This window comes from Capra hircus, chromosome 23 (assembly GCF_001704415.2).
Source record: "Capra hircus breed San Clemente chromosome 23, ASM170441v1, whole genome shotgun sequence".
NCBI lineage: Eukaryota > Metazoa > Chordata > Mammalia > Artiodactyla > Bovidae > Capra > Capra hircus.
This window is the reverse complement of record NC_030830.1, coordinates 40,458,110-40,482,704: the sequence shown is the minus strand read 5'-3', so window position 1 is coordinate 40,482,704 and position 24,595 is coordinate 40,458,110. Positions and strand designations below refer to the sequence as shown.

The window sequence follows — 24,595 nt, the reverse complement described above, 5'->3', positions numbered from 1 at the left end:
GAACAAGGCCCCCTCCATGCCCATCTCCTTCCCCTCCTCTCTGCCCAAGAACAGGTTCCCGTGCCCGGAATATGGACGGTTCCTCCATCTGCCTGGCCGTGTCCAGAGGAGCCATTCGTGCCCACCCCCCACCTCCAGGAGCCACCCAGCTGCCCGCCCACGAGGCCACAGGCTCAGGCCCATGAAGGGGGCCCTGGGGCAGGAGGCGAGCCCACGGCAGGTCCCGGGAGCGGCCCCTGCGGGGACAGCCCCGCCCCGGCCCTGAGCGGGAGCCCGCGGCAGACTCACCGTCCTCTCGGGACTTCTGCATGAAGGCCTCCACGCCGCTCTCGCCGTAGCTGCCCTCCGAGGCCAGCGTGGACACGTAGTTCCACTTGAGGGCGCGCACGATGTCCACCATGGCCTGGGCCTGGTACGTGTCCGAGGGGACCACGCGGGAGAAGAAGTCATAGCGGCTGTTGTCACTCAGGTCGGGAGCTGTGGAGGCGTAGCTGATCTGGGGGATCTGGGGGGCGAGAGGGGCCACTGATGGGGGCGGCTGGCACCCCACCCTGCCCAGCCAGTGTCAGCCCCTACACCCCAACCGGCCTCCCACCTGGGCACCGTCCTGGCCCTTCCCGCAGGCACGGCCTCCTCTCAACCCAGGGGAGGCCTCTTGACGTGGGATGAGCAGGTCCCAGTCCCCCTCAACAGAGGAGGAAACCGAGGCTGAGAACTGAGCCAGCTGTTGGTCAGCCCTGCCCCAGCTCTGCTCAGGGTCCCGATGCCTGCCCCCGCCCTCCCGCTCAGCTCCGATCCTGCATCCCCCCAGATACTCCCCAACTCCCAGCAGGAGTGAGGATGGCACCAGGTGAGAAGGGAGTGGCTAACAAGCATCAAGCCCTCCTCCTCCAGAAAGTCTCCCGATTTGCCTCAACCAAGTCCTGGGGCTGGCGGGCCCTCCATCACCCACACATACACAGCCCAGAGCCATCGTGGACAGCACACACACACACACATCCCACGGGCGCCTCTGGGGGCCTCAGCTGACAAAGAGCTGGAGATCCCGGCTGGGGAGCAGTCCCAGCTAGGTGAGCATTGGCCCGGGATGCAGCGGGGATGAGGGACCCGAGGGCTCCTTCGGTCCAGCCCCTGCCCCCCAGGAGCCTTCCACATCCTCACAGCTCTCTCTGGGCCCTGGCCCCTTCCTCCCGCCCAGCTCAGAGGGCACAGAGCCCAGAAGGCCAGAGGGAGTGGGGCCTCCCTCCACAGCCTGGGACCCAGAGCCCCTGGGGGCGGGGCCTGCCCGGGGCCACAGCCACTCCCGAAGACTCCGGACCTCATGGTCCTCGCCCAGCTCCCCCCAGTCACAGGGCGCCTTCCTGCCCCCAGGCTTCCCACCTGGCCCCACAGGCAAAGGCGGGACCCGGAGGCCCGAAGCCGCCCTTCCTCCGAGGCGGACATCCAGCATCCACAGGGACTGGAAGGGGCTGCGTGCACTCTCCCGAGCCCCCCTCCACCTCTGCTCACTGCCCTGTGCCCTCCTCGCAGGGTCCTCGCCTGCCCCCAGCTCCCAGGGCCTGCCAGTGGCCCTGCTGTCCACCCCCGGCTTGGTCCACACCAGCGTGCGCCCTTCCTGTGTCCCTTCTGCCCTGCTCTCAACCGGCCACAGTGACAGGGTGAAAGCGTGGGCATACCGAGCTGGGCGGATGTCACGTCCAAGACTGATCCCCGAGGGAATCATTAAGACTCATTCCTGGCTGGAAAAACCTCACCGCCAGAACTGTAGTCCGCATGGCAACTGGGGATGGGAAAAGATTCCAGAACAGGAGGACTCGGGGAGCCCCCTGCACATGGGTTTGCCCACCTGGCCTCTGCCTAGGGGCGCCCATCCCCAGGGACAGTGGGGGTCCAGCTTCCACGGCAGAACATCCTCAGACTGCCCGGAAACTCCGCAGGGCAACGCTGCCTCCCTGGAGAGCACAGGGGCCGGGGGCGGGGTTGGAGGAGACACGCCACCCTACATGCTCTGCCTTTTTCCCGTGTTGTTGGTCGGTCGCTCAGTTGTATCCAACTCTTTGTGACCCCTGTGCACCGCAGCCCACCAGGCTCCTCTGTCCACAGGATTTTCCAGGCAAGAGTATTGAAATGGGTTGCCATCTCCTACTCCAATTTTCCGTGTGGAACCATGCAAATTCAGCACGTGTTTAGAAAGCAAACCCCACTGGAACGGTCCAGAGCACACGGGTCCCGCTGCCTGCCTGAGTCAGCAGTCTGAAAACTGGCCCAGTCCTCGCGTCCCTAGAGAACACTTAGCATGAACGCAGCAGCCCCTACAAGGCGGACTCTGGCTGGACACTTGATGATTAATTCAGAAAGTATCGTCATTTTTAAGGTCTGACGATGGCGTTAGGGCTGTGGTTGTTTGGTTGGTTTTTAAGAGTCCCTAGCTCTTAGCGCGGTTTCCCGGCCTCAGCACTATTAATGCTCGTGGGGGGAAGTGGGCCGCGATGCTTTGTTGGGGGGCTGCCCCATGCACCGTAGGGTGTCGAGCAGCACCCCTGTCCCCTACCCACGGATGCCAGTAGCTCGCCCTCCCCCAGTAACAACCAGAAATGTCTCGCGACTTTGCCAAATGTCCCCTGGGGGCAGAACTGTCCCCAGTTGGGACCCACTGTTTCAGGGGCATGTACTAAAACACTTAGGGATGACGTGATGTGATGAAGCCTGGGATTTCCTTCAAAAGAACCGAGGCAGGAACGCGTGGAAGGAAAAATGGCGCTGGCCGGGAGCTGGCGCCGGGAGCTGCCCGGCGACGCGGGTGTGACAGGGGTGCATTGCCCTGTTCGCTGTACTTTTGTGTGCGTCTGAAATTGCCACATTTAAAATTTTTGGACAATAAAACAGAACAAAATAAACGTCACCCCCAGGGTCATCGCTCTGGAGAGATGCGCCCTGAATCTGGCGCTGACAGCAGAGACGCGGGGCTAGCACAGCAGGTCCCCGAGAGAGGACGGAGCTTTGTTCACCAGCTCACCTCTGCCAGCCCTGATCGCACACCCAGAAACGCACTTGTCTCCTAATTAGAAGCAGCTTGTCTCCTGCTTTTGATGTTTTCTCCCAACACGGGGCCGGGCTGGGCTGGAGTCATAGCGCCTGCCCAGAGGAGGGCCAGAGAGGCTCGCAGGAGGCTCAGCCCCGCTTCCAACCCCTTCCCCTCTCCCCTGGGCTGGGCACTCGGCCTGGGCCAGCACAGCGGGCAGGCAGGCAGGCGGCTATCCAGGTGCCAGGACTCGGAGCCTCCCCCAGGCAGCCCCAGCCCTGTCCCTGCACACACACCGCCTCCCATAAAGGGCGGAGGACCAAGGGTGGGGTCCCCGCAGGGTGTGTGTGCCAGCCTGCAGGAGGGCTCAGGGCCCCTGATCTGCCCGTGAGTCTCCTGAGAGCCTGGAATAGGGAGCCAGCACTGAGAAGATGGGGTAGAGACAGCATCCAAACCAGGGGCCAGGGGATAAGCATCCTCTTACACGTGATCCCCTCTGCCAGCTCCTCCTGCCGCCCCTGCAGACTCCCTCCCTCGGCTGCAGACCCTCCTGAAGTTCCCAGGAGGATGGGTTCAAGCAGCAATTTGGGAGCTAAAGTGCTCAGGTTCAAATCCCAGGTGTGGGAAACCTGGGTGCAGGTAACGTCACCTCTCTGGGCCTCAGGTTCCTCAGCTGCAAAATGGAAATAATTCCAATCCCTTTCTCCTGAGGTTGTGAGGGACACGTGGGAATTCGTGGGAGAAACTCAGGCAGCACCTGGCGGGCAGTCAGCACTCAAGGGTCAGTGCTGATGAGGGCAGCACTGAACACCTTCTTCGGGACAGCACCCTCTCGGACTGTTTCTCACCCCCGGACTGTCCCCGGGGCCTCCCCCCACCCCTATCTCTCTCTCACTCTCTCTCAGTCACAGTTACGGCTGTGCTCAGTGGGGAGACCTCCTGGGACTGGCTAGCCCTCCAAGCCCTCTCCTCTCGCCCCCACCCCAGCCTGGAGTTGGGTGGCAAAGGCAAGAAGCACCCCATGGGCAGGGGCCTGTGACAACTTGGCCCAGTGGGCTTCTGGCGTCTCCTCAGCTCTCATCGCCCTGTAGCCAATGCGTGCAAAAGTCGCTTCAGTTGCATCCAACTCTTTGCGACCCCGTGGACTGTAGCCCACCAGGCTCCTCTATCCATGGGATTCCCCAGGCAGGCATGCTGGAGTGGATTTCCACGCCCTTCTCCAGGGGATCTTCCTGATGCAGGGATCACAGCTTCTCAAGCCTCCTGCACCCCGAGTCGGTTCCGTTCCCTCCAGCACCACCTGGGCGCCCTGCCCTGCAGCCCCGCTGAGCGCATTCCTCTCCCTCACAACGGCCACGCCCACCACACCACCAGGCTTCCCTCTCCCTGGCCCCCTCCTCCTCTCACCTAACACCCTGCGCACCTACTGTGTGTTGAGCACTGTCCTAGGCACTGGGGACACCACACCCTCCTGTCTCACCCTCCTGGGGCAAGAGTCAGCAAGAAGCCACATTTCAGCAGCAGCTGACAACTACGGCCGTCCTACCCTGGGGCCACTTGTCCACCTGTTTCTCCCTCCTCTCTGCCTGTCTTCCTCTGCCCACAAACCCCATGACCTCATCTCCCCACATCCAAATCTTCCTAGCGCGTCAAGGCCCAGCTTGTGTCACCTCCTCCAGGCAGCCCCCCAGGAGCCCTCATCAGCCAGACAGCACGCTCAGACCTCCCACAGCACCGAGCCCTGTGGGCACTCGGGCTACTCTGGGGCACCGGGCACAACCTCCCGGGTGTTAGGATGCCTGACCGACAATTCAGCAAGTATTCTGAGGCTCCCCCCATTGTGCTGGGCAAGGTCACTGGGGAGATGCCAAGGGAACTGGGCTCATCGCACCCTCAAACCCAACACTCACTGCATCTGGGGGTCACCCTGCAAGGGGAGGAGGCAGGTGGGACAACCAGGAGTGGCACACAGTGTGTCTGCAGCTGGCACCCAGCCAAGTCTCACCTGTATGGAAGTACAGCAGGGCTGAAGGGGTGCAGGGGCAGCACTTGAATAGGCGCCCCCTCACCACCCCTCTCTGGCTTCTGGGAGTGAGGAGGAGGCTCTGCCACGTGGGGAGACAGGAGCTGCTTCCAGGCTTGGGCAACAATAAAGATGGATGTCAAGCACGTGCGTGTGTGTGTGTGACGTGTGCGCGTGTGAGCCTGCGCTGGAGCATATGCCCTGAGCACGCCGCACACTCACTGGTTTAGCCCTCCTGCTGAGTCGCTGAACACCAACAGCCTGCGGGGCCCAGCTCAGAGAGCAGGGGCGGGTGATAAACACTGCCCCATGGGGCCCCCCGTGTGGACGGGGTCAGATGAGGCAGAGCAGGCAGACGGGGCCAGGGGGCCAGGAGGAAGAGGAAAGCAGGGCGCGCAAGGGGTGTGAGGGAGAAGGCCCGGGGGGCGCCTCTGGAAGGCGACACTGAGTCAGGACCCCAAGGTGGTGAACAAGGGACCACGTAAGTGAAGGGGGCTTTTCAGGCAGAGGGGACATGCCTGCATTTGTGTGCATGTGTGAGGGGCCAGGTACAGGCACGCGTGTCTGTGTGCTGGAACCTGAGTCTCTTTGGAACTCGCCACAGGCCCAGCCAGCAGCCCCACACACCCACCCAGGCATGGCAACTCCAGCTGGAATGTGAGTGGTGCCCAGGTGCCAACAGCTCAGACGTGGCCACTGGCTCCCACACCAGCACAGCCTGAGGACCCTCTGAGAGTGGCAGGTCCCCGCCATAGCCCCCTCCCATCCCGAGGAGGACGAGGAGGAGAACAGGCTGCCCAGCATCTCAGAGCCCATCAGGGACCCAGACCCCATGGCCTCTGAAGGCCAGGGCCCTGTCAAGGCCAGCGTTTTGTTCAGAGCAGTCAGTGCCCCACCCTGGCCTGGGAAAGCCCAAGTCGCGCAGTGGGATGTCTGGGGCCGTCACCAGGGAACCTAGGGCCACCTGCCAGGAGCCCCAGCCCTCTTCCCGAGTGCATGTGCATCAGCGCCCCTGCCCCCGCCACCTCCCTAACCCTGGCCTCAGACCTCTCTCTCTGGAGCCAACCTGCCCAGGGCTTTGCCACCCAGCTGTGCCACCTTAGACAAGCAAGCAGCCTCCCCACCCCTAAAAAGTGGCCCAAATAACAACAGAGAGGATGGCGCTAGAGAGAACACACACAGGGCTGGAAACTGCCTGGCGCGTGGGGCCCTTGGCAAATGCTAGATATTATTAGACAGGGAAGCAAGACTCGGACCATTGTGCCCATTTTTCAGGTGAGGAAACTGAGGCTCAGAGAGGAAACAGTGCCCAATGAGCAGCAGAGCCATCAGGAGTCAGAAACAAGATGCAGACCCAGCTGCTCTTTTTTTTTTGATTGCGCTGGGCGTTCGTCATGGCGTGTGGGATCTCCATGCTGCGCATGGGATCTCCATGTGGCGTGCGGCATCGAGTTCCTCAAGGACTGAACCCAGGCCTCTCTCATCAACCGCTAAGACTCCTCTGAGGTCTTAGCTACTGGACCACCAAGGAAGTCCCCATACCCAGCTCCTGGCCTGGGGCCCTGCCCACCCTCCCAGCTGACTCTCCTCTTTCCATTCCACCCACAAGCCAGGCTGGGCAGCCACCGCTGGGGGCTGCAGTCCCCTCTGGCAGCCAGCACAGTCCAGGCCAGAACCCAGGTCGACCTCGAGACCCCCACCTGCCTGGCCACAGCGCCTCTCACTTGGGATGTGGGAGACCCTGCGTGAGGCCGGTCAGAGCCCGGGGTGGCCGCCTGCTCCTTGCCCTTCTGATCTTGGCTGCATGATGCCTCCACTGCCCAGCTCTCAGCATCAGCTGTTTCCTTCACAGATAAAAAGGCAGCCAGGCTTCTGGGTACATGAAAGCTGCTCAGGCAGGAAAGTGTGGTTCAGAGAGCCAGCGAGAGGGAAGGCCAGCTTCCAAAGGCTCAGGGCCCGGCTTCCACTCCGACCTCCCTCGCCAGCTGAGCCGCACGCCCTCCCCGAGGCCTTTGCTGCAGAGCCGGCACCGGGAGGAGCAGAGATGCCCTTGTCTGCCTCCCCCACTTCCCGGAGCCTGGGGGGGCAGAGGGCATCTCACTGAGAGCTGGGCACACAGCAGGCACCCCCCTCACCCTTGCGGATCAGCCACCATCTCCTCTTGGCCAGGCGCAGGCGACATGGATTTACATAACCCACCTTCAGAGCACCAGCCGCCGGAGTAGCCAGAAGGGAGCTCCCCAGAGTGAGATGCCTCCAGGATGAAGCTGCCAGCTGGGTCGGAGGCCACAGGGATTCACTGGGGGGAAAGTGGGACTGTGAACCTCGAGGAGAGCATGGAGGCTGGCAGGGTGGGCAAAAGGTGCAGACAGATTGGGGAGGAGAAACGGAGCACACAGAGAGGGGAAGCAGGGGGCGTTCAAGGAGCCTGAGGAGGGCGGTTGGGGGAGGAACGGGGTACGGCAGAGGGGTGCATGGGGCACACCGACGAGCACCTGCCTTCAGTCCTGACCGGCATCTCCGAGAGGGGCCCCAGGGTTCAGGAGCAGAGAAAGCAGGCTTCCAGAGCCTGGGAAGTGGGGGAACCTCTGGGGGGAGGCTGGGCTGGCGTCTGGGCTGGGGTGGGCCCCGATGGAAGGACGGTCTGCCCCCTGCACTGGGCCTTGTCCCAGGCCTTCCCCGTAAAAGACCACCTTCCGCCACCCCCACCCCCAGCCACTGGGCCAGCTGGGGGCCACCAGCCACTGCTCCACAGACCCTGAGGGAATCCAGGCCAGGCCAGCCTGGGCACTCACTTCAGGGCGCCCTCATTAACCAGATCTCACTCCCCTGCGGACACAGCCCGGCCACTGGCTCCGGACCCCCGAGCGTCGGGTCACTGGGGGCCCGCCGCCCTGTGCCCCAAGGTGATCCATCAACCTGCTCACCACCCCGGTGCTCCTGGACTCGGCCTTCTGCCCCTTCTCTGCCCCCGCCCCAGGGCTGGACACAGACCACTGCTGGGATCACACAGGCCCCTCATGCTGGCAGCCTTTCCCCTCCTGGACTCAGCAGCAGACATCAGTCTCCAAGGCAGCAAGTGCTATGCTAAAAGACAGTAAAATCTGGGACTTCCCTGCCAGTCCAGTGGTCAAGATTCCAGGCTTCCAATGCAGGGGACGAGGGTTCAATCCCTGGTCAGAGAACTAGGCCACACGGCACGGCCAAAAACCAAAAAGACAGTAAGATCTGCCCACAGCACCACGTGGTCCCTCGCCTGGGCTCCTCCGTGACCACCAGCCTCCCCTCCCACAGAGGACCCCAGCCCAGCCCCAGGGACTCTATTGACTCCACTGTGAATTCACTTACTCAGTGCTTTTTCATACTGTTCGTGGGGCTCTCAAGGCAAGAATACTGAGGTGGTATGCCATTCCCTTCTCCAGGGGACCACGATTAGTCAGAACTCTCCACCATGACCTGCCCATCTTGGGTGGCCCTACTCGGCACGGGTCGTAGTTTCATTCAGTTAGACAAGGCTGTGGAAAAGACCCTGATGCTGGGAGAGACTGAAGGCAGGAGGAGAAGGGGACGACAGAGGATGAGATGGTTGGATGGCATCACTGACTCAATGGACATGAGTTTGAGTAAAATCAGGGAGTTGGTGATGGACAGGGAGACCTGGTATGCTGCAGTCCATGGGGTCGCAAAGAGTCGGACACGACTGAGCGATGGAACTGACTCAGTGCTTCCCTGAGCACCTACTAAGTGGTCTGCAAAATGTTTGACACTGGGGCGAACCCACAGAGCCCAACCCCTGCCTTCACGGAGCTGACATTCCAGTGGGAGAGACGATGCTCAGTGAGCCCACACGTGGCTAACGTGGGTGAGGGTCCTTAGAGACACGTCCACTCCCTCACTCCCCGGTGCCTGGCAAACCCAACGACGCGGCCCTCATGCCCCACCTGACATGTTCTGGCCCCTGAGCTGCGAGCAGGAAGTGCCATCAATTCAGGGTCAGGGCGTCTCATCACCAGTGTGAGACCCTACAGTGTATGTGTGCCCTCTGCCACCATGACTGGTAGCGTTCCCAGCCAGCCTGTCCCTGAGGAGGTGGGCAGAGCACCCAGCCAAGCCACGTGGACACACAACACGGCAAGTATATTCAGTTTATGTGTTTAAAGCCGCAGAGAGCGGGAGCTGTTTGCTCTTGCAGCGTCTCCTCCTGATGCTGATGGACACAGGGGCGCAAGCTCTCGCTCCCCGAGAGCAAGGGGGACCTCTATGTCTCTCCACCTCAAAAGCCTGGATATGTCAGGTTCACACCCATCACAGGCTGGCTTGGGCTGAGCTGAATTAAATTCACACACACACACGCACACACGTAATAATCATCTTCCTGAGGATGAGCATTGATTGAGTGTTTACTGTGTGCCAAGAACCGTGCCCAGTGGTTTTATAGGACTAACACCTTTAACCTTACGACAACCGTATGAAGGAGGCGCTCTTCTCCTCAGTTCCCCTAAACTTGGGTACGGAAAGGTCCAGGAACTTGCCCAGGACACACAGCCATGATTTAAAGCCAGAGGGACGAGCTCCAGGGCTCATTTTACTCTCAGGTGAAACCTCAGCCTCCCCGCGGCACAAGTGAGCCTACACACACATCTGCTCACACACAGGATCTGAAAGAGACACTGACAGCCTCCAGGGACTCGGAGGGCTCCCCGCACAGCCGGCGGCCACAGAGGGGAGAGCCAGCCTCGCTTCCCCTCTGCTCAGCCACCACCTCCACTCCTGACCGACGCTGCATGCCACGGGCTGAAGCGGTCCATCCGTCTCCATTACAAAGGATTGGGCAGGGGTCAGGGCCAGCCCCCGAGGGTTGTGTAAATGGCTTGGCTTCGCGCAACAGCTAATTTCTAAACGTAATTATTAATTTCATGCTTATCATATGCAAACCTCTGTTTCCCAGATGAGATGAAATTTATTTAATTAGAAATTCCCTCATCAAGCCTTTTGGATCCAAGCTTTTAATTAGGATCACCAACCCCACCCATGGCTGCCAAAGAGTGGGTTCATGGCCTCTGACTCCCCCCTCCCTGAGACCCCAGACACAGTCAGCATGTGTAGGTCCCTCCACTGTCACCAGGACCCCACTGGCCAGGTCAGGGCCCCTCACCAGACCCCTCAGCCACCTCCCACCCCTGCAGCACGGCACCACAGTCACGACGGGTCTCTTTTTCCTGCAGGCGCCATAATAGCGAAATAGCTTGGAAAGAGCTCGTATCATCTTGCAGCCGGAAGGACTGAAATGTTTAAGGTGCTGGAAGACAGAAGACATCACAGCCCTCCCTTCTTCCTGAGAAATTCACACAGCAGCCTTCTTCGGGGAGCCCCTGCCGGGTGCTAATAAAATGCCCTTTACAGCTCAGCCTAGGGCCAGCAGTCAAAATGATCAACAACACTTGGCATTTGAACAAAGCATTTTCAACACATTACCTCTGACTTCATCTCCAGCCCCCATCCTGGCCTCCCACCTCGGCCTCAGCTCACACAGCCACAGCCACACCGGCCTCCTTGCTGTTCCCTTGAACACGCCAGGCACACTCTGCTTCAGAGCCTTTGCACTGGCCGTTCCCACCGCCTGACCGCAATCCCCCCAGATAGGCATGTGGCCCACTCGCTCACATCCTTCCCTTCAAGACTATTCAGACCTCACCTTCTCAGACACCCCCTATTTAACACCAATCTGGCTTTCCCCTCTCCTGCACCCTATCTCCACCTCCCCTGCTTGAGAAAGTGAAAGTCACGTTTGATTCTTTGTGACCCCATGGACTACAGCTACCCTGCCAGGCTCCGCTGTCCAAGGACTTCTCCAGGCAAGAAAACTGGAGTGGGTTGTCATTTCCTTCTCCAGGGGATCTTCCCAAGCCAGGGATGTGAACCCAGGTCTCCTGCATTGCGGGCGGATTCTTTACCATCTGAGCCACTAGGGAAGCCTGGCTTGGATTCCCCCAAGACGATGATCACTCTCTAACACGCTCTATACTTACTTGCTTACTTCATTTATTTTTAAGTGTTTTATTTATGTATTTGGCCACGCGGGTCTTAGTTGCAGCATGGGGGATCTTTGATCTTCATTGTGGCATGTGGGAGCTAGTTCCCTGACCAGGGATTGACCCTAGGTCCCCTGCATTGGGAGCACGGAGTCTTAGCCACTGGGCCACCAGGGAAGTCCCTTATTTCAGTTATTATCCACCTCCCCCTAAAAAGTCAGCTCCATGAACCCAGGGGCCTCTCTTTATTCCCTACTGTGTCCTCGGACTCCTGGCACAGCATCGGGCCCAGTGAATGCAGGGAACACTTCACTCCTTCCACCCCAAGCTGAGGACAAGCCCAGCAGACCCCTGAGCACCCCAGATGAGTGAGGAAACCGAGGCTCAGAGCCTCGGGGCCTTGTCAAGGTCACAGAGATACAGCCAAGTTCTGACTCTCACGTGGTCTGGTGCCTCATCTGGGCAACTGCAGGGCACTGCTCTGCAGAAAGGGGCCGCTCCACGGCAGCACCCTGCTCACAGATGCTGAGGGCTCCCTCCTCCCACCCCAGGGCTCAGCTCCGGCCTCTCCTGGGGCCTGCTGTGCCCTGTCCCCCTAATTTCACACTGATATCTGAGAAGGCAATCATGCGGGGGGCCATCCCCCACCCACCTGTCTCCCCTCCCCAGGACCCACCCAGCCTCTTATCAGGAAAGCAAGCAGACACTTGGATTAATTTCCAGGCCTGCTCTGAATTATGTTTTCCAGGAGAGAACCAGACAGATGCAGGCAACAGGCCTTTGAACAAATATTTCCCCAGAAAGCGCTTTATTCAGTCCCTTGTCTCACCCTTTTAAACATTATATGTTTTCTTAGGAGCCCAGGAAAGGGGCCCCCCCCTTCATAAGGCATGGGGGCTGGAGAAGAATAGAGGGTGTGGAATGGAGAGCCTCGCAGGTCTGACAAAGAAGCGGGTTCTGATGCAGGCTCGGAGGAATTACCGCAGATAAGAGCGCCCAGGGGGCGGGCGGGAGAGCGGGCAGCACAAGGGCGAGAGCAAACAAGATCCTCAAATCAGCACTTGTCCTATTTCATAAGCGAAATGTAGATCAATAAATTACACTCACTTCTGCAGGTCTTACATGCTGACTCCGTAACCTTGTCAAGAGCCACATGTGGGGGGAGGCAGAGGGACGGAGGAGCCCAGAGGCCGGGCAGGAGGGGTGGGGACTGAGCGGGGAGCCCTGTGGGGTCACAGCACCCACACTGTCTTCGCCTCGAACAGTCCAAGGCCCAGGTTTCCAGAGGCGAGAAGCAAGCCGCCTCACCCTCTACCCACTGCCTCACTGCATGACCACAGGCCAGTCACCGCCCCTGTGAGCCTCAGTCTCCTCATCTGTCAAGTGGGCACAATGGTGAGAACTTGGCCTCTGTCACCCTCATTGTGGGGCTCACATGAGTGAACAGATATGAAAGCCTGGAAAGAGACACAAATATCCAAGCTGCCGGGAGCCGTTGTTACGCATCTGAGTCAGACGCACAGCAGCTACTGACACAGACATTCCTGTTGGCTCTCCCTGCGCTCGGAGAGAGGAGACATTCACCCTGACTGGCATGAGAGGCCGCGGCTCAGAGCTGAGGCCTGTGCCCAGGGTCACATCCCACCCCAGCCTACCTGACGGCCACGCAGGGATCTCTCTGTGCCATGAGGCTGCCTGTGAGCCAGGGAGCTGGGCAGCACTGGGCACCAGGCCATGCCCACATGTCCAAGGGCCGGGGGCTCGGGACCAGCCCAAGGTGCTGCTGTACCCCAGGGGGCCAAACTGAGGGTGAGGCTCAGCAGGTACCCGACACCTGGACAGTTGGGCCAGGACCGGGCGTCCTGCAAGCCGGGAGGGGCGGCGGCGGGCAGAGGCTGCATAGGTGTGACTGGAATCCGAATGGGCCTGGGGGCTGCCGTCTCAGGAGCACCCATTCCACCCGTTCCAAGCACCCCACGGGGACTCTCTCATTTAATGTGCATACCACAACCCCACAAAGCACAGGCTATTATTACCTCCATTTTCCAGATGAGACCACTGGGGCCCAAGAAAATATGGAAACAAAATCACACAGCAAGAGGACTTCCCTGGGGTCCAGTGGCTAAGAATCTGCCTTCTGATGCAGAGGACATGGAGTCCAATCCCTGGTCAGGGAACTAAGATCCCACGTGCCAGGGGGCGACTAAGCCCGTGCTCTGCAACGAGAGAAAGCCCATGTGCTGCAGCAAGGAAGTCACATGCTGCAATGAAGACCCAGAGCAGCCAGAAATGGAAGAAAATCACACAGCAAGCGGCAAAGCGCGGTCTGAACGCGAGTCTGACTCTAGCATGTGGGTTCTCCCGCCCCTGGCATGCACTCCGCTTTTGTTGCCAACCTCCTGCCCTCTGCCCACACCATCCACCCCCCTGAGAAGCAGCCAAGAGTCCTCGCTCTGGGCCTTTCCTCATCACATCTCTAGATGCCAGCACCTCCCATCTCTGAGTCTCAGCTTCCACATCTGTTCCACGGAGGTTTAATAACCCCCTGGGCTTGCAAGGTAAGGGCAGAGGCCGGGGCCTCCATAATGTGGGGGTGACATCCAGAAGCCTGGTCCACAGCACCCGCTGAGCCACCCCCCAAGCTGCGGGAGTCGGGGGCAGGGCCGGGACAACCTTGTGAACAGGGTGCCTCTGGAGCATCTGGAAGGACCCATCTGGTGGGCAGTGATGGGGGCGTGGCCGAGGGGGTGTGATCAACCATGGCATCTGCCCAGTGTCCTACCAAGTCAGGTTAATGTGCTGCTCTGCGTGGAATAGAGGGCTCTATATTAATATAATATGATATAATGGGACATGTGAACATTATTGAACACATGAGCCGATAAAAGTCACACAGCGCCATCACTCCAGGTAATTTATGTCATAGCCCGGCCACTGCCAGGCTGGCAGGGAGGAGGTCCCACTGGAGCAAGGGGGCCTGAGTGACAGGCAGAGCGGGGAAGGGGCGGCCAAGTGCGGCCATTCAGCCAAGACCACAGGCAGGCTAGCGGCAGCCACTCACAGAGGATCACCTCTCCCTGCTCCCTGCTGTCTGTCCGCAGCCCAGACCCAGCGCTGCCTCCCACCGGCCCTGGGGCAGAGCCAGCTGCTGAGAACCCAGCCTGCAGGGCACCACCTACCTCCAAGGACCTCCCCCATTTCTGCCGCCCACCGCTCCCCACCGCCCCGCTGTCCTCAGGCTCTGGGGGCACCAGGCGCTGACCCATCTCTCACCAGCACCCTCAGGAAGGAGGCCATGCCACCCCAGGGGCCCCTCTAGGGGGACGTTTGCTGTGGAAGTCCCCTCTCCAGCTCCACTCCACCTCTCCTGGGCCCCGGCAAGGACGGAGGTGATACAGGCCTCTCGAGCACTCACTCTGCCCCATGCCACGGCAGACACCGGGGAGACCACAGTGAGCAAACGCAGACCAGCCCCTGTCCTCATGGAACAGAGTCCTGCGGGAGACATGGTCTCTAACTGGTACACATAGCAACACATCCAGCATCTGAGATGTGCTGGCAAGAGGTCTGGGTCCCGTGAGAACCTGGAATAAGGCCCTGAATCCGCTTAGGGCACCCCTCCTGAGGAGGCGTGAGCTGACACCTGAAGAACAGGTAGGCAATACCCAGATGAAGAAGGAAAGACAGCCCAGATGGAAGATGAGGCAGGTGCAAAGGCCCTGCGGCCAGGAGCCCAAGGCTGGTTCAAGGAAAGGCAAACACACAGAGGATGCGGGAACACAGCACGAGACACAGCTGCCCCAAAGCAGATCCAAGGCTAAGATGGAACCACCAAGCGCAGAGGGACGGTTCCTGCCCTCGTCCAGTTAAGAGGTAAGGGTGGCCTGGCCTACCGGGGTGCATGGAGACGGAGAGACGTATAAAACTCCCCCCCCAAAAAAAAAACTTCCCCCGAAAGCCCTCCAGCTCCAAGCGTTTCTCTCCTGTGACAAACTCTCAGTGAGCCCTCCCCTAAACTCTGAGTCCAGCCAAGACCAGAGGAAGAGTCCGGAGCTGGGACCCAGGCACCCAAGTTGTCCAGGGCCAGCTGCCTGCTTGTCCTCTGGGCCAAGCCCGTTCCTTCAAGGTGCCCGTGCTCTGGGGGTTCTGGGGGTTCGGCAGCTGCCCCAGTGGCACAGCAGGGTGGGGAGGGGCCAGGGACTCAGCCCAGGGCAGAGGGGAGGCCACCCCGCTCTCAGCCCTATTGCCAGCACCCTCTGCAGCTCTGGAAGCTGCCCGATGAAAAAGCCTGAGTTCTACCTGTCACTAAGTCACCATGTATTCTCAAACCAGCCCCTCTTCCATCCTGTGCCCCGGTTTCCTCACCTAATAACCGTGAAATAACAATCACAATAATACCTAACACTGAGTGAGTGCCTCCTGTGTGCCAGGCTCTGCTCTCAGCTCTCATGTTCCTCACCAGACACCTGTCACCGGGGTACTAGCATTCAGCCTGCTGTACAGGTGAGGGAACTGAGGCCCAGAGTAGTTGAATCACTTGCCCAAAGACCTGCCTCTGAACCCTCACTGCCAGGCTCCCCCAGCCACCGCGCTCTGACACCTCGCCGGGGAGACAAGGAGGGACCGGTTCACCTCTGACACCCTCAGCTCTGCGGTGCTGCCTTTGTGATGCTCCGTCCAGAAATCCAGCCTCATCCTGGAAGGGCCCAAGGATAACAGGTGTGATTTGGTGGGGGGATCTCTCCCCAGACCCTCCATCTACTGCAGAAACCTACAAACGTCTGATTCCACCCAGCAATCACAGTCCTCCTGCTCCCAGAGTGCCCAGTACTGGGACAGGGTGGGGACGGCAGGGCCCTGCCCAGAACTGAGGACCTGCTCTCGGCTATGCCCCAGCAGCCCCGGGGGGCAGGCCCCAGGCCACCAGCAAGGGACCAGCTCACAGAGGCACTGGCCCCAGCACTTCCCTCCCAACCTCTCCTCCATCCCGAGGGCGCCTCTCAGGAGAACAGCCCACCGTGCTCATCCCAGGTCTGCTCTGGCTTCTGACCTGCGACCGTGCCTTTCAAGCTCATTCCTTTACTCCTGACAACACCCCTTCCAGGTGGACATTACTCTGCATTTTAGAGGCAATGACCTGCAGATGGGAAAGAAGTCGTTGGCCTCAATTCCTCAGCTACTGATGAAAACCCAGGTCCACCGGTGCCAGAGGCGGGAATCCTTCCACCCTGCTGCCCAGCCTCCCTCTGAGCCCACAGCAAGAGCCACCAGCACGTCTGGGGCCTGTCCAGACCATGAGGAGACAGGCAGGACATGCCCACAGGCTCCCCCTGTCCCAGCCCATGTGTCTAGTCTCCACCAACTGGTGATCTGAGCCGACATTTCTCTCCGAGGGAAGCCCAGAGTGGATCTTGGTCCCTCCCACCATGTCCACAACCTGGGCCCCTGTCCCAGAATCTCCGTGAAAGCCAGAGAGGCGGCAAAGGTCTGCCTACTTTTTGCTAATATCAATTCACTCATCTATTTATTTGGCTGCGCTGGCCTTGGTTGGGGTGCGTGGGAGCTTTGACCGTCACTGCGGCACGTGAACTCTTAGTTGTGGCATGCAGAATCTGGGGCTTCCCTGGGGGCTCAGATGGTAAAGAATCCGCCTGCAGGGCAGGAGACCTGGGTTCAATCCCTGGGTTGGGAAGATCCCCTGGAGCAAGAAATGGCAACCCACTCAAAAATTCTTACCTGGAGAATTCCATGGATAGAGGAGCCTGTGGGGCTACAGTTCATGGTGCCACAAAGAGTCAGACAAGATTGAGCAACTACCACACACAGAATCTAGTTCCCTGAACAAGGATCGAACCCTGGGGGTGCAGAGTGTTAGCCACTGGGCCACCAGGGAAGTCCCCAAATTACTGCCCAGGAAGCCAGGCCCCCGAAGGTCCTGCCGGGAGCAGAGCCGGACAAGGGATCTTACCTCCAGTGCATCCAGGCCTTTCCTAGGGGCCAGCGGCCGCAGGCACCTAATTCACAGAGTCCCCCACGCTCCTCCCCCACCCCTGCGGCCTTCCCCCACCCCTGCGGCCCTCCCCCACGCTCCTCCCCCGCACCTGCGGCCTTCCCCCAGGCTCCTCCCCCACCCCCGTGGCCTTCCCCCATGCTCCTTCCCCACCCCCGCAGCCTTCCCCCACGCACCTCCCCCACACCTGCAGCCTTGCCAACGTCAGCTCTTACCAACCCCCTCCCCTGACTCGCTTCTCTCCGGCCACACAGACCTCCCCGAACAGTCCCTGAGCCCCAGTGTGGCCTGGCCTCAGGGCCTTTGCACCTGCTGTGCCTGCTGTCCTGCTGGCTCCCATCCCCCTCACACACAGGGCACACCCCTTCACTCATTCACGTCTCTGATCAAACATCACCTTCTCAGACAGGCTGTCACAGAATAGCTCACCTGAAGCAGCCCCACCCTCTCGTGTCCCCTGACCCTCGGCCCTTCTCACCATCTTAATATAACTCCTCTCTCTTGGAGGAGGCGTCTGAAATGAGCTGCGCCTCACAGGACTGGCAGCCCAACCACCTGTGAGTCACAGGGACAGAGGCATCTCGCCCGCTCCTCAGCTCAGGAGTCAGAGGTCAGGTTGGCCCCCTGCCCTGGCCCCGGCTGGAGGGCCATCTGCCCTGCCTGGCAGCTCTCCTGCACCCACACCTTCCTCCAGCTCAGGCCTGGAGATGAGACTGCTGGGTGGTCCTCCAGGGTGCACTTAGGGAGTGGAGGGTCAGGAGACAACTGGGAGCAGCCACTCTCCAGGGGACTCTTGTGGTCCCCAGGCCCCAAGAAGGCAGGTGGAGACAGGTCTCCCCACGGTCACCCCCAGGGCGGCGGGGGCAAGGTGAACACTCCAAATAATTCAGCCTCACGCTGCAGAGTAGCAGCCGATGGGAGCAGGGCGGGGAAGGAGGGACCACACACAGACGCGAGCACGCCTGCAGGCCTGCCAGGCCGGGGAGGCTCCGTCAGTCCACCCAGACCGAAGGGCCCGCTCACGTCACACACACGCACGCTCCAGTATAATCAGCACTGGCAGGGGCAGCGCTCACTGCACATTTTGGGGAGCACAAAGGAATGTGCATAGCATCCCCCGATACATCACCACCTGCCCAGCCACCCACCAGGCAGCTGGGACTCACAACTGCCCACAGTGAGCAGGAAAGAGCTGACCACTGTCACCTGTCACCACCCAGCAAGGGGCAGTTTCTCTGTGGGCCGGTCCAGCCAACGGGAGATCCAGTCTGGCAGGGCCAGAGCTCAAGGTGGGCGAGGGCTAATGGGCCTTGACAGGGTGAGTGGGGGGTGGAGGGGGACCAAGGGACTGGGCACCGCAGGGGGCGCCCAGAGGCTGTATGTCTAACCGCCATGCTCCCCCATCTGCCCTCCTACCCTGAATACCGTGGGTGGGGGTGGCGGCTGGATTTGGCAAGTCTGCCCCTCACCCCAGGAGGCCCTGCTGGAGGGGGGGGGGTGCCCTGGCTAACCAGCACCCCCTGCCATTCCCTCCGTATCCAGCTCTTCCATGAGGCTGGGGGATGTGAAGACCCCCAACAGGAAACGAGGGCCTTGCCCAGAGACCTTGAGATGGAGAAGGCCTTGTCCCTCATCCCAAATTGTACCCAAATAACTGTAGTAGAAAGGGGGGGCAGGGTCCCCCCTGTGAACCAAGCTCCCCTCCAGCCCAGGGAGGAGAGAGCAGTGTCTATAATTTGTTTTAATAATCCTGCTGAACTGGGAGAAAATTAACAAATGAGAAACCAGCTCGAAATTAATCAAACTTCCCGGTCCATCCCCCACCTTCCATCTTAATGAAGGTTATTTATCCAACAAGCAATAAAACACAGAATTAAATTAAACGGGCCCTTTCTTTCAGTCCCCCGCGCCCCTGCCCCAGGGAGGCAGTGTCTCCCTGCTCACAGCTCTATCAGCGGTGCCTGGAGGACCTCAGCAGGCCCGCAGCTCCCCACGGCAATCGGATGGCTTTCCCCAGAAGCTGCCCCTCGATGAATGCGCCCCTAGTCTGGGCCTCACTGCCAGCTCTCTACCAAAAACACATGCTGGGTATTCAGTCGCTCAGTTGTGTCCAACTCTTTGCGACCCCATGGACTGTAGCCCGCCAGGCTCCTCTGTCCCTGGGCATTCTCCAGGCAAAGATACTGGAGTGGGTTGCCATGCCCTCCTCCAGGGGCGAAAAACACAAGCGACAGTTAACTCAACCACCGTCCCAGGGAGGAACAGAGCCTGCTGTGTGCATCAGAGTGTCTTCATTTGGGAGGAGGGGGGCATTGCTCATGCTCCCCATCTTCCACCCCACAGAGAAACTGCGGAGCCCCCAGTCACCAGTCAGCTCAGGCCTGACTGCTGCAGGGACCACTCCGCCCCTCCTGATGCCCACAGCAGGCTGCAGGAGGAAGCACCCTCCTGGCTCCCACCTCTTGGTGGGAAGGGGCTGGAGGGCACTCAGGGTACAGGGGAAACTGAGACGGTCCCTCCTGCGAGGACAGGACTCAATCCCCAGCTTAGGGCACAGGCATCGGTTGTCGCTGCCTCACCCTCAGGACCAGAGTGCGCCCCGCACCGTCCACCTCCTCAGCAGTCTGTCCAGCATCCGCTTCCCTAAACACCTCTTCCCTGCAGGCTTTGAACCCATGTATGTTGCAGCCAGGGCTGGAGTCACAGCTTCCTAAATAACTACTCTTGGGCCCCCCCTGGACCAGTCTCATTTGCCCTGCCCCCCAGCTCTGAAATCTGTAATTATCATGGCCTTCCCTCCACAGCTTCCACGGACATTCTCCCACTTAAACCTCACACCAGCTCTGTAAGGGAGACATTTGCCATGATGCTCAACGCATGGTGCCCGGGGCTCAGAGAGGGCCCTGGACCAGGCCCATCCAGGCAGGCTGGGGGTCCCAGCTGTGGCGGCTCAGGTTTGGGGACCCTGGGTGTGGGGCAGGGGGCAGGAAGAACAGGGCTCTGCAGAATTGCCAGGCCTCCGGGAAGCCCCCTCGGGGGCCTTCTGGGGAGGGGGGCCAGGGGCTGATTGTCCCTGGCAGGAGGGGAGCAAGGGAGGGAGGGCCGTTACACACAGACTCCTCCATGCCTGCCTCGGACACGGCGACATGTTCAGTCCACACACGGCAGCCTCTGAGACCATAAATCGGATCTCGTCACTTTCTGCTCAAGACCCTCCAAAGGCCGCTCATGCCCCTGGAGTGGACAGTCACTCTCTGTCCCGGGACCCAGACCTCCTGCGGACCCAGCTCAGCAGCACTCTCCTCCTCTCCGAGCAGTCTCCTCATTCCTCAGATGGCCCAGGGCTGCTCCAGCTTTGGGGCCCTGACCCCGGCCGTGCCCTTCACCCCTACACCAGCCAGGCACCTGGCTCCTTTCCTCACTTGCCTCGGTCTATAGTCACAGGCCCCTTCCCCGACCACCGTAGACTAGCCCTTCACCTCCTCCGTCACTCTCGAAACCTCTGGCCCTCTGCAGTTTTCCTCCACGGCGCCTGTCGCCACATGAGTTATGGTGTGTTCACTGTCTTTCTCCCCTGCTGGAAGGTCAGCTCCATGTGGGCAAGGGGGGCATGTGATGGCTCCCTGCTCTATTCCTAGCCTAGTCTAACATACGACTCACGGATTGGCCAAGGACGGAAGGAATGAGTGAGCAAACAACATCACATTTACGGCCGCCATAACCTCCAATCCGAAATGTTCCACTGGTCTCCTAACCACTCTCTCCACCTCAGGTCTTAACTTGCAACCAACCCTCCACTCCACATCCAAAGGAATGTTTTAACCCCAAACCGGACCAAGGCACCATCCTACTGGATCAAATCCACACTCTTGGCCTTGGCTCCTAACCCTTCCCAACTCCCTCTCCAGTGACCCTCTCCCAGGTCACAAGCCCTGCTGCCTCCATACCAGACGCACCCGAAGTTCCAGTCATACCTGTCCTTTCCACTGGAGCACCATGATGGCTCCCTCTCTGCCTGCAGGACACCTCCTCCAGGCAGCTGCCTATGCATGCCCTGTCAGAACTGACCTCTCCCTCCTCTGAGCCCCGTCACACCCTCACCTGCGCCTCCACCACAGCTCTCCCACACCTCCAACTTGAGCTGTGACAAATCAGATGCATGTCCTACCGCCCCATCCAGGAAGGAAGGACCCAGATTTATTCACTGGCACTCTTTCCCATCCCCACCACCTGCTCCGGTATCTTGCATAAACTTAGAGCTCCATAAATATTTGCTGAATCCAATGGAACCCGTTCAAACACAGCCCAGGGAGAATGCCCATTAAGAGGGGCTTTTCCTCCAGGTTGCTGCCATTTCAGGCTGCTCTGAGGACAAACGGACCTTTAAGTGCCACTTAACTGCAGCACATGGGAGCGGCTGGCCCCGCGTTCCACTCACCTCTCCTCAGGAGTTGCCTGGGAGGAAACCGATTCTCAGGGGTTGAGAGGTGACCAGGGCCCTGTTGGAATGGCAACATGCCACCTCTGGCCCAGCCACCAGCCCATAATAGCAGCTCCTGGCTCACCCGGCAGCTTGCATGTTGGGCACATGTGTGGCCACCCCCATGGGTGGGAACAGCAGGCACAACACAGCCACCACTGAATTATTTATTCTGTACATTGTTAGCACAGCAGAGAGAGCAACTGTGTCTCCAGGCTTCAATTAAAATATCAAGGCGCCCGCACAGTCTGCCCCGCCACATGCCCAGCTCCCACCAAAACTGGCAGGATAACACCTCCTGGGACACCACAGCGCCCCTAAGGCCAGCTCGACCGCCCTCCTGTGCTCCCCAACAGCCAAGTGCAATTTCAGGACCACGGACAGTGGCCTCCAGGCTGCTCTGGGGATCTGCCCCTGAAACACCCAGCAGAGCTTTCGGGGCTCTAAGAGAGCACTTAGTAAATCAATGACCTGAAAGAGCCTTTCCAGCTCCCCAAAGCGGCCCTGCGACAACCCTCGCTGGATTCTCAGCCTAACTCCCATTCTCCATCAGCTCTCAGTCCACCCCTACAACACTACAGCACGTGCCCAGAAGGCCGGAGTTCAAGGCCAAGGCCCTCACCCCAGGCTCCGTGACAGCTCTAGGCAGGCCACATCACCTGCCCTGGGCTCCAGTGTTTTCACTTGGAAAATGCGAGTGATGGTGACTAGCCTGTGGTCTCTGAGATTGTCACACCCAATGGAAAGGGGTTTTGACAAGGTACAAACCTTGGCCATGCCAGAAAAGGGCTTTAATTTCATACGGGTGGGTTTCTTCGGCCTTCCCACCCCATCCCAACCTGGAAAGCCCCAATTCTAGGGCACAGACTCAGGATGAAGGAAAAGCTGACAGATCCTTCAGGAGCTGGCTGGGTCACAAGCTAACTAGGTCACCCACGAGATTTAATTCAACAACCCCCGGACTAGAATATGAGGCCGAGTGAAATCAAAGTGGGCGAGCTGAAAAAGAGCAAGAAATTCCAAACACATGCCGCCAAGAGCTGTGGAATGAGCAGAGGCTTCGGGGAGAGACAGTGCTGTGGGTTTCCCCTGCTTTCCGGACAAGCCTGTTTCCTCACCTGTAGAAGAGGGCCAGGACTACCAACTTCCCAGCCAGCGACTTACATCAGATAACCTACATGAAACTCCAGACACAGGGCCAGGGATGTAAATTCATCTATTTGTTTTACGAAGCACCCATGAGGCTCCAGGCCCTACAGATAGAACAGAGGAGAAGAGGGACACAACTGCGTCTCTGGAGCTGACACCCAAGTGACCAGTGCTGTTATCCATCAGGATGTCAGGAGCGCTGGCATTTGAGACGGGCCTTCGAAGCAAAGGTGGAATTTCCAAAGCAAAATAAAATGTAGCCAGAAGGTATCATTTCTTTGGGGAAATGTTTGGCAGTTCCTCCTAAATCTAATCATTCATGAAGCCAAAGAGTCAGCAATCATATATACCAACATTTATAAATATGATATAAATAAACACTTGCGGCCACTAAAAGACATATACACAAATGTTCAGGAGAGTTTTTTTCCTAATAGCCAAACACTGGCTTCAGCCCAGACACCCAGCAGGAGCAGAATGGGTAAATGAATGCTGAACTACTGTACAGCGAACTATTGTTTGCAGCAGTCCTAACACAGTGGACTAGTACCGAGTAATGAAGAAGAGAAAATCACCAAAACGTCCAACTATGTGGGGGAATCTCACAGATAATGTGAGTGTAAGAAGAGGCCACAGGCAAAAGACTGACTGTGTGATTCTGGCTCCGTGAAGCCCAAAACCAAGCAAGACCAATCCATGCTGTTAGCAATCAGGCTATCGATCAGCCTTGGGGAGAGAGGGATATGGACTGGGAGGGGCTCAGAGGAATGTTCTAGAGAACTGAAAATGTTCTGGATCTTTCTGTTTCTTGATGCCATACAGGTATGCATTAATACATTTATAGAAGCTCATCAAGTAGTGTCTTGAAGTTTGTACTTTGCTGTGTATAAGTTATACCCGATTTTTTTTTTAATGTAAAGAAAAGATGGACAGCGCATTCTTCAGGGGCTGAGGGAACATCCGAAGCAGAGGCTAGCAGATTGTACCTGGTGGGGGAGTTGGGGAGGGACCCAGGAGAAGTAGACTGGCAGGGGCAGGCGCTGGAGTCAAGGTGGGCAAGGCAGGCTGCCAAAGCAGTGCCGCCCTGGGAGGCCAGGGCTCCTGCCTCCTTCCCCATGCAGCCCTCGTGCCCACAGCAAATGGTGCCAGTGAGGTCCTCTCCCCTCCCTGCTGGCCTGGCCCCCTGCCCACCCCCTCCCTCAGCCACCACACTGGACTGCAACCCCAGAGCTGAATTTCCTGGGCTCTGGGGGTTTTCATCCTGAGCAGGAATCAAGCAAAGCCACAGTCCCCCAGCCTCAGGCCTGCAGTCAGCTGGGCACCTCTCCCCACCCCTGAGTCCTGCGCCCACAGTATCCCATGGACACCTGGTTCTGCCTCCTACGCTCCACCTGCCACATCCACCTTTCCACCCGCCCCCCCAGAGAGCACCTGCGCACCTGTCACTCCCAGGATAACCGCCCCAACTAAGTAGGGCCCTCCCACCTCCTGCTTCCCACCACCCAGCCCCCAGCCTTCCCCACCACATCTCCTGGTAAAGAGGGTCCACTGGACGTGCACAGACATGGCCGAGGAGGAGGCTCAGAAACCTCACGCCCCACCCACCCCAGCCACACAAGCCCACGTGACGCAAGCCCACTGGCTCCTCTAGGCAGCTCCTGAGCTGGGGGCCAGGGCCCAGCTCGGCCCTGCCTCCCACAACCTGCTGCCCGAGGCTGCATGGATGCCAAGTCAGAACCAGGCACAGGGCCGCCTCTGGGGCCACGCTCCTGGCCACTGGGCACCACTGAGTCCAGCCTTCACCCCTCGCTGACAAGAGCGCAAGAAGTTACACACACACTTGCCCTCTGGCCCAGCAATCGTTAGTAGGAATCCCCTA

The 24,595-nt window shown here is 59.3% G+C and overlaps 1 protein-coding gene across 5 annotated transcripts in view; it reads right to left on the bottom strand.

Annotated features, from left to right (window-relative positions):
• Positions 1–24,595, bottom strand: part of GRM4 (glutamate metabotropic receptor 4) — a 115,168-nt gene that overhangs the window by 62,370 nt on the left and 28,203 nt on the right. For all 5 annotated transcript variants that reach the window (XM_018039142.1, XM_018039144.1, XM_018039145.1 and 2 more), the window contains exon 3: positions 289–505. In XM_018039142.1, the coding sequence (XP_017894631.1) occupies positions 289–505 (217 nt within the window). The remainder of the gene's footprint in view (positions 1–288; positions 506–24,595) is intronic.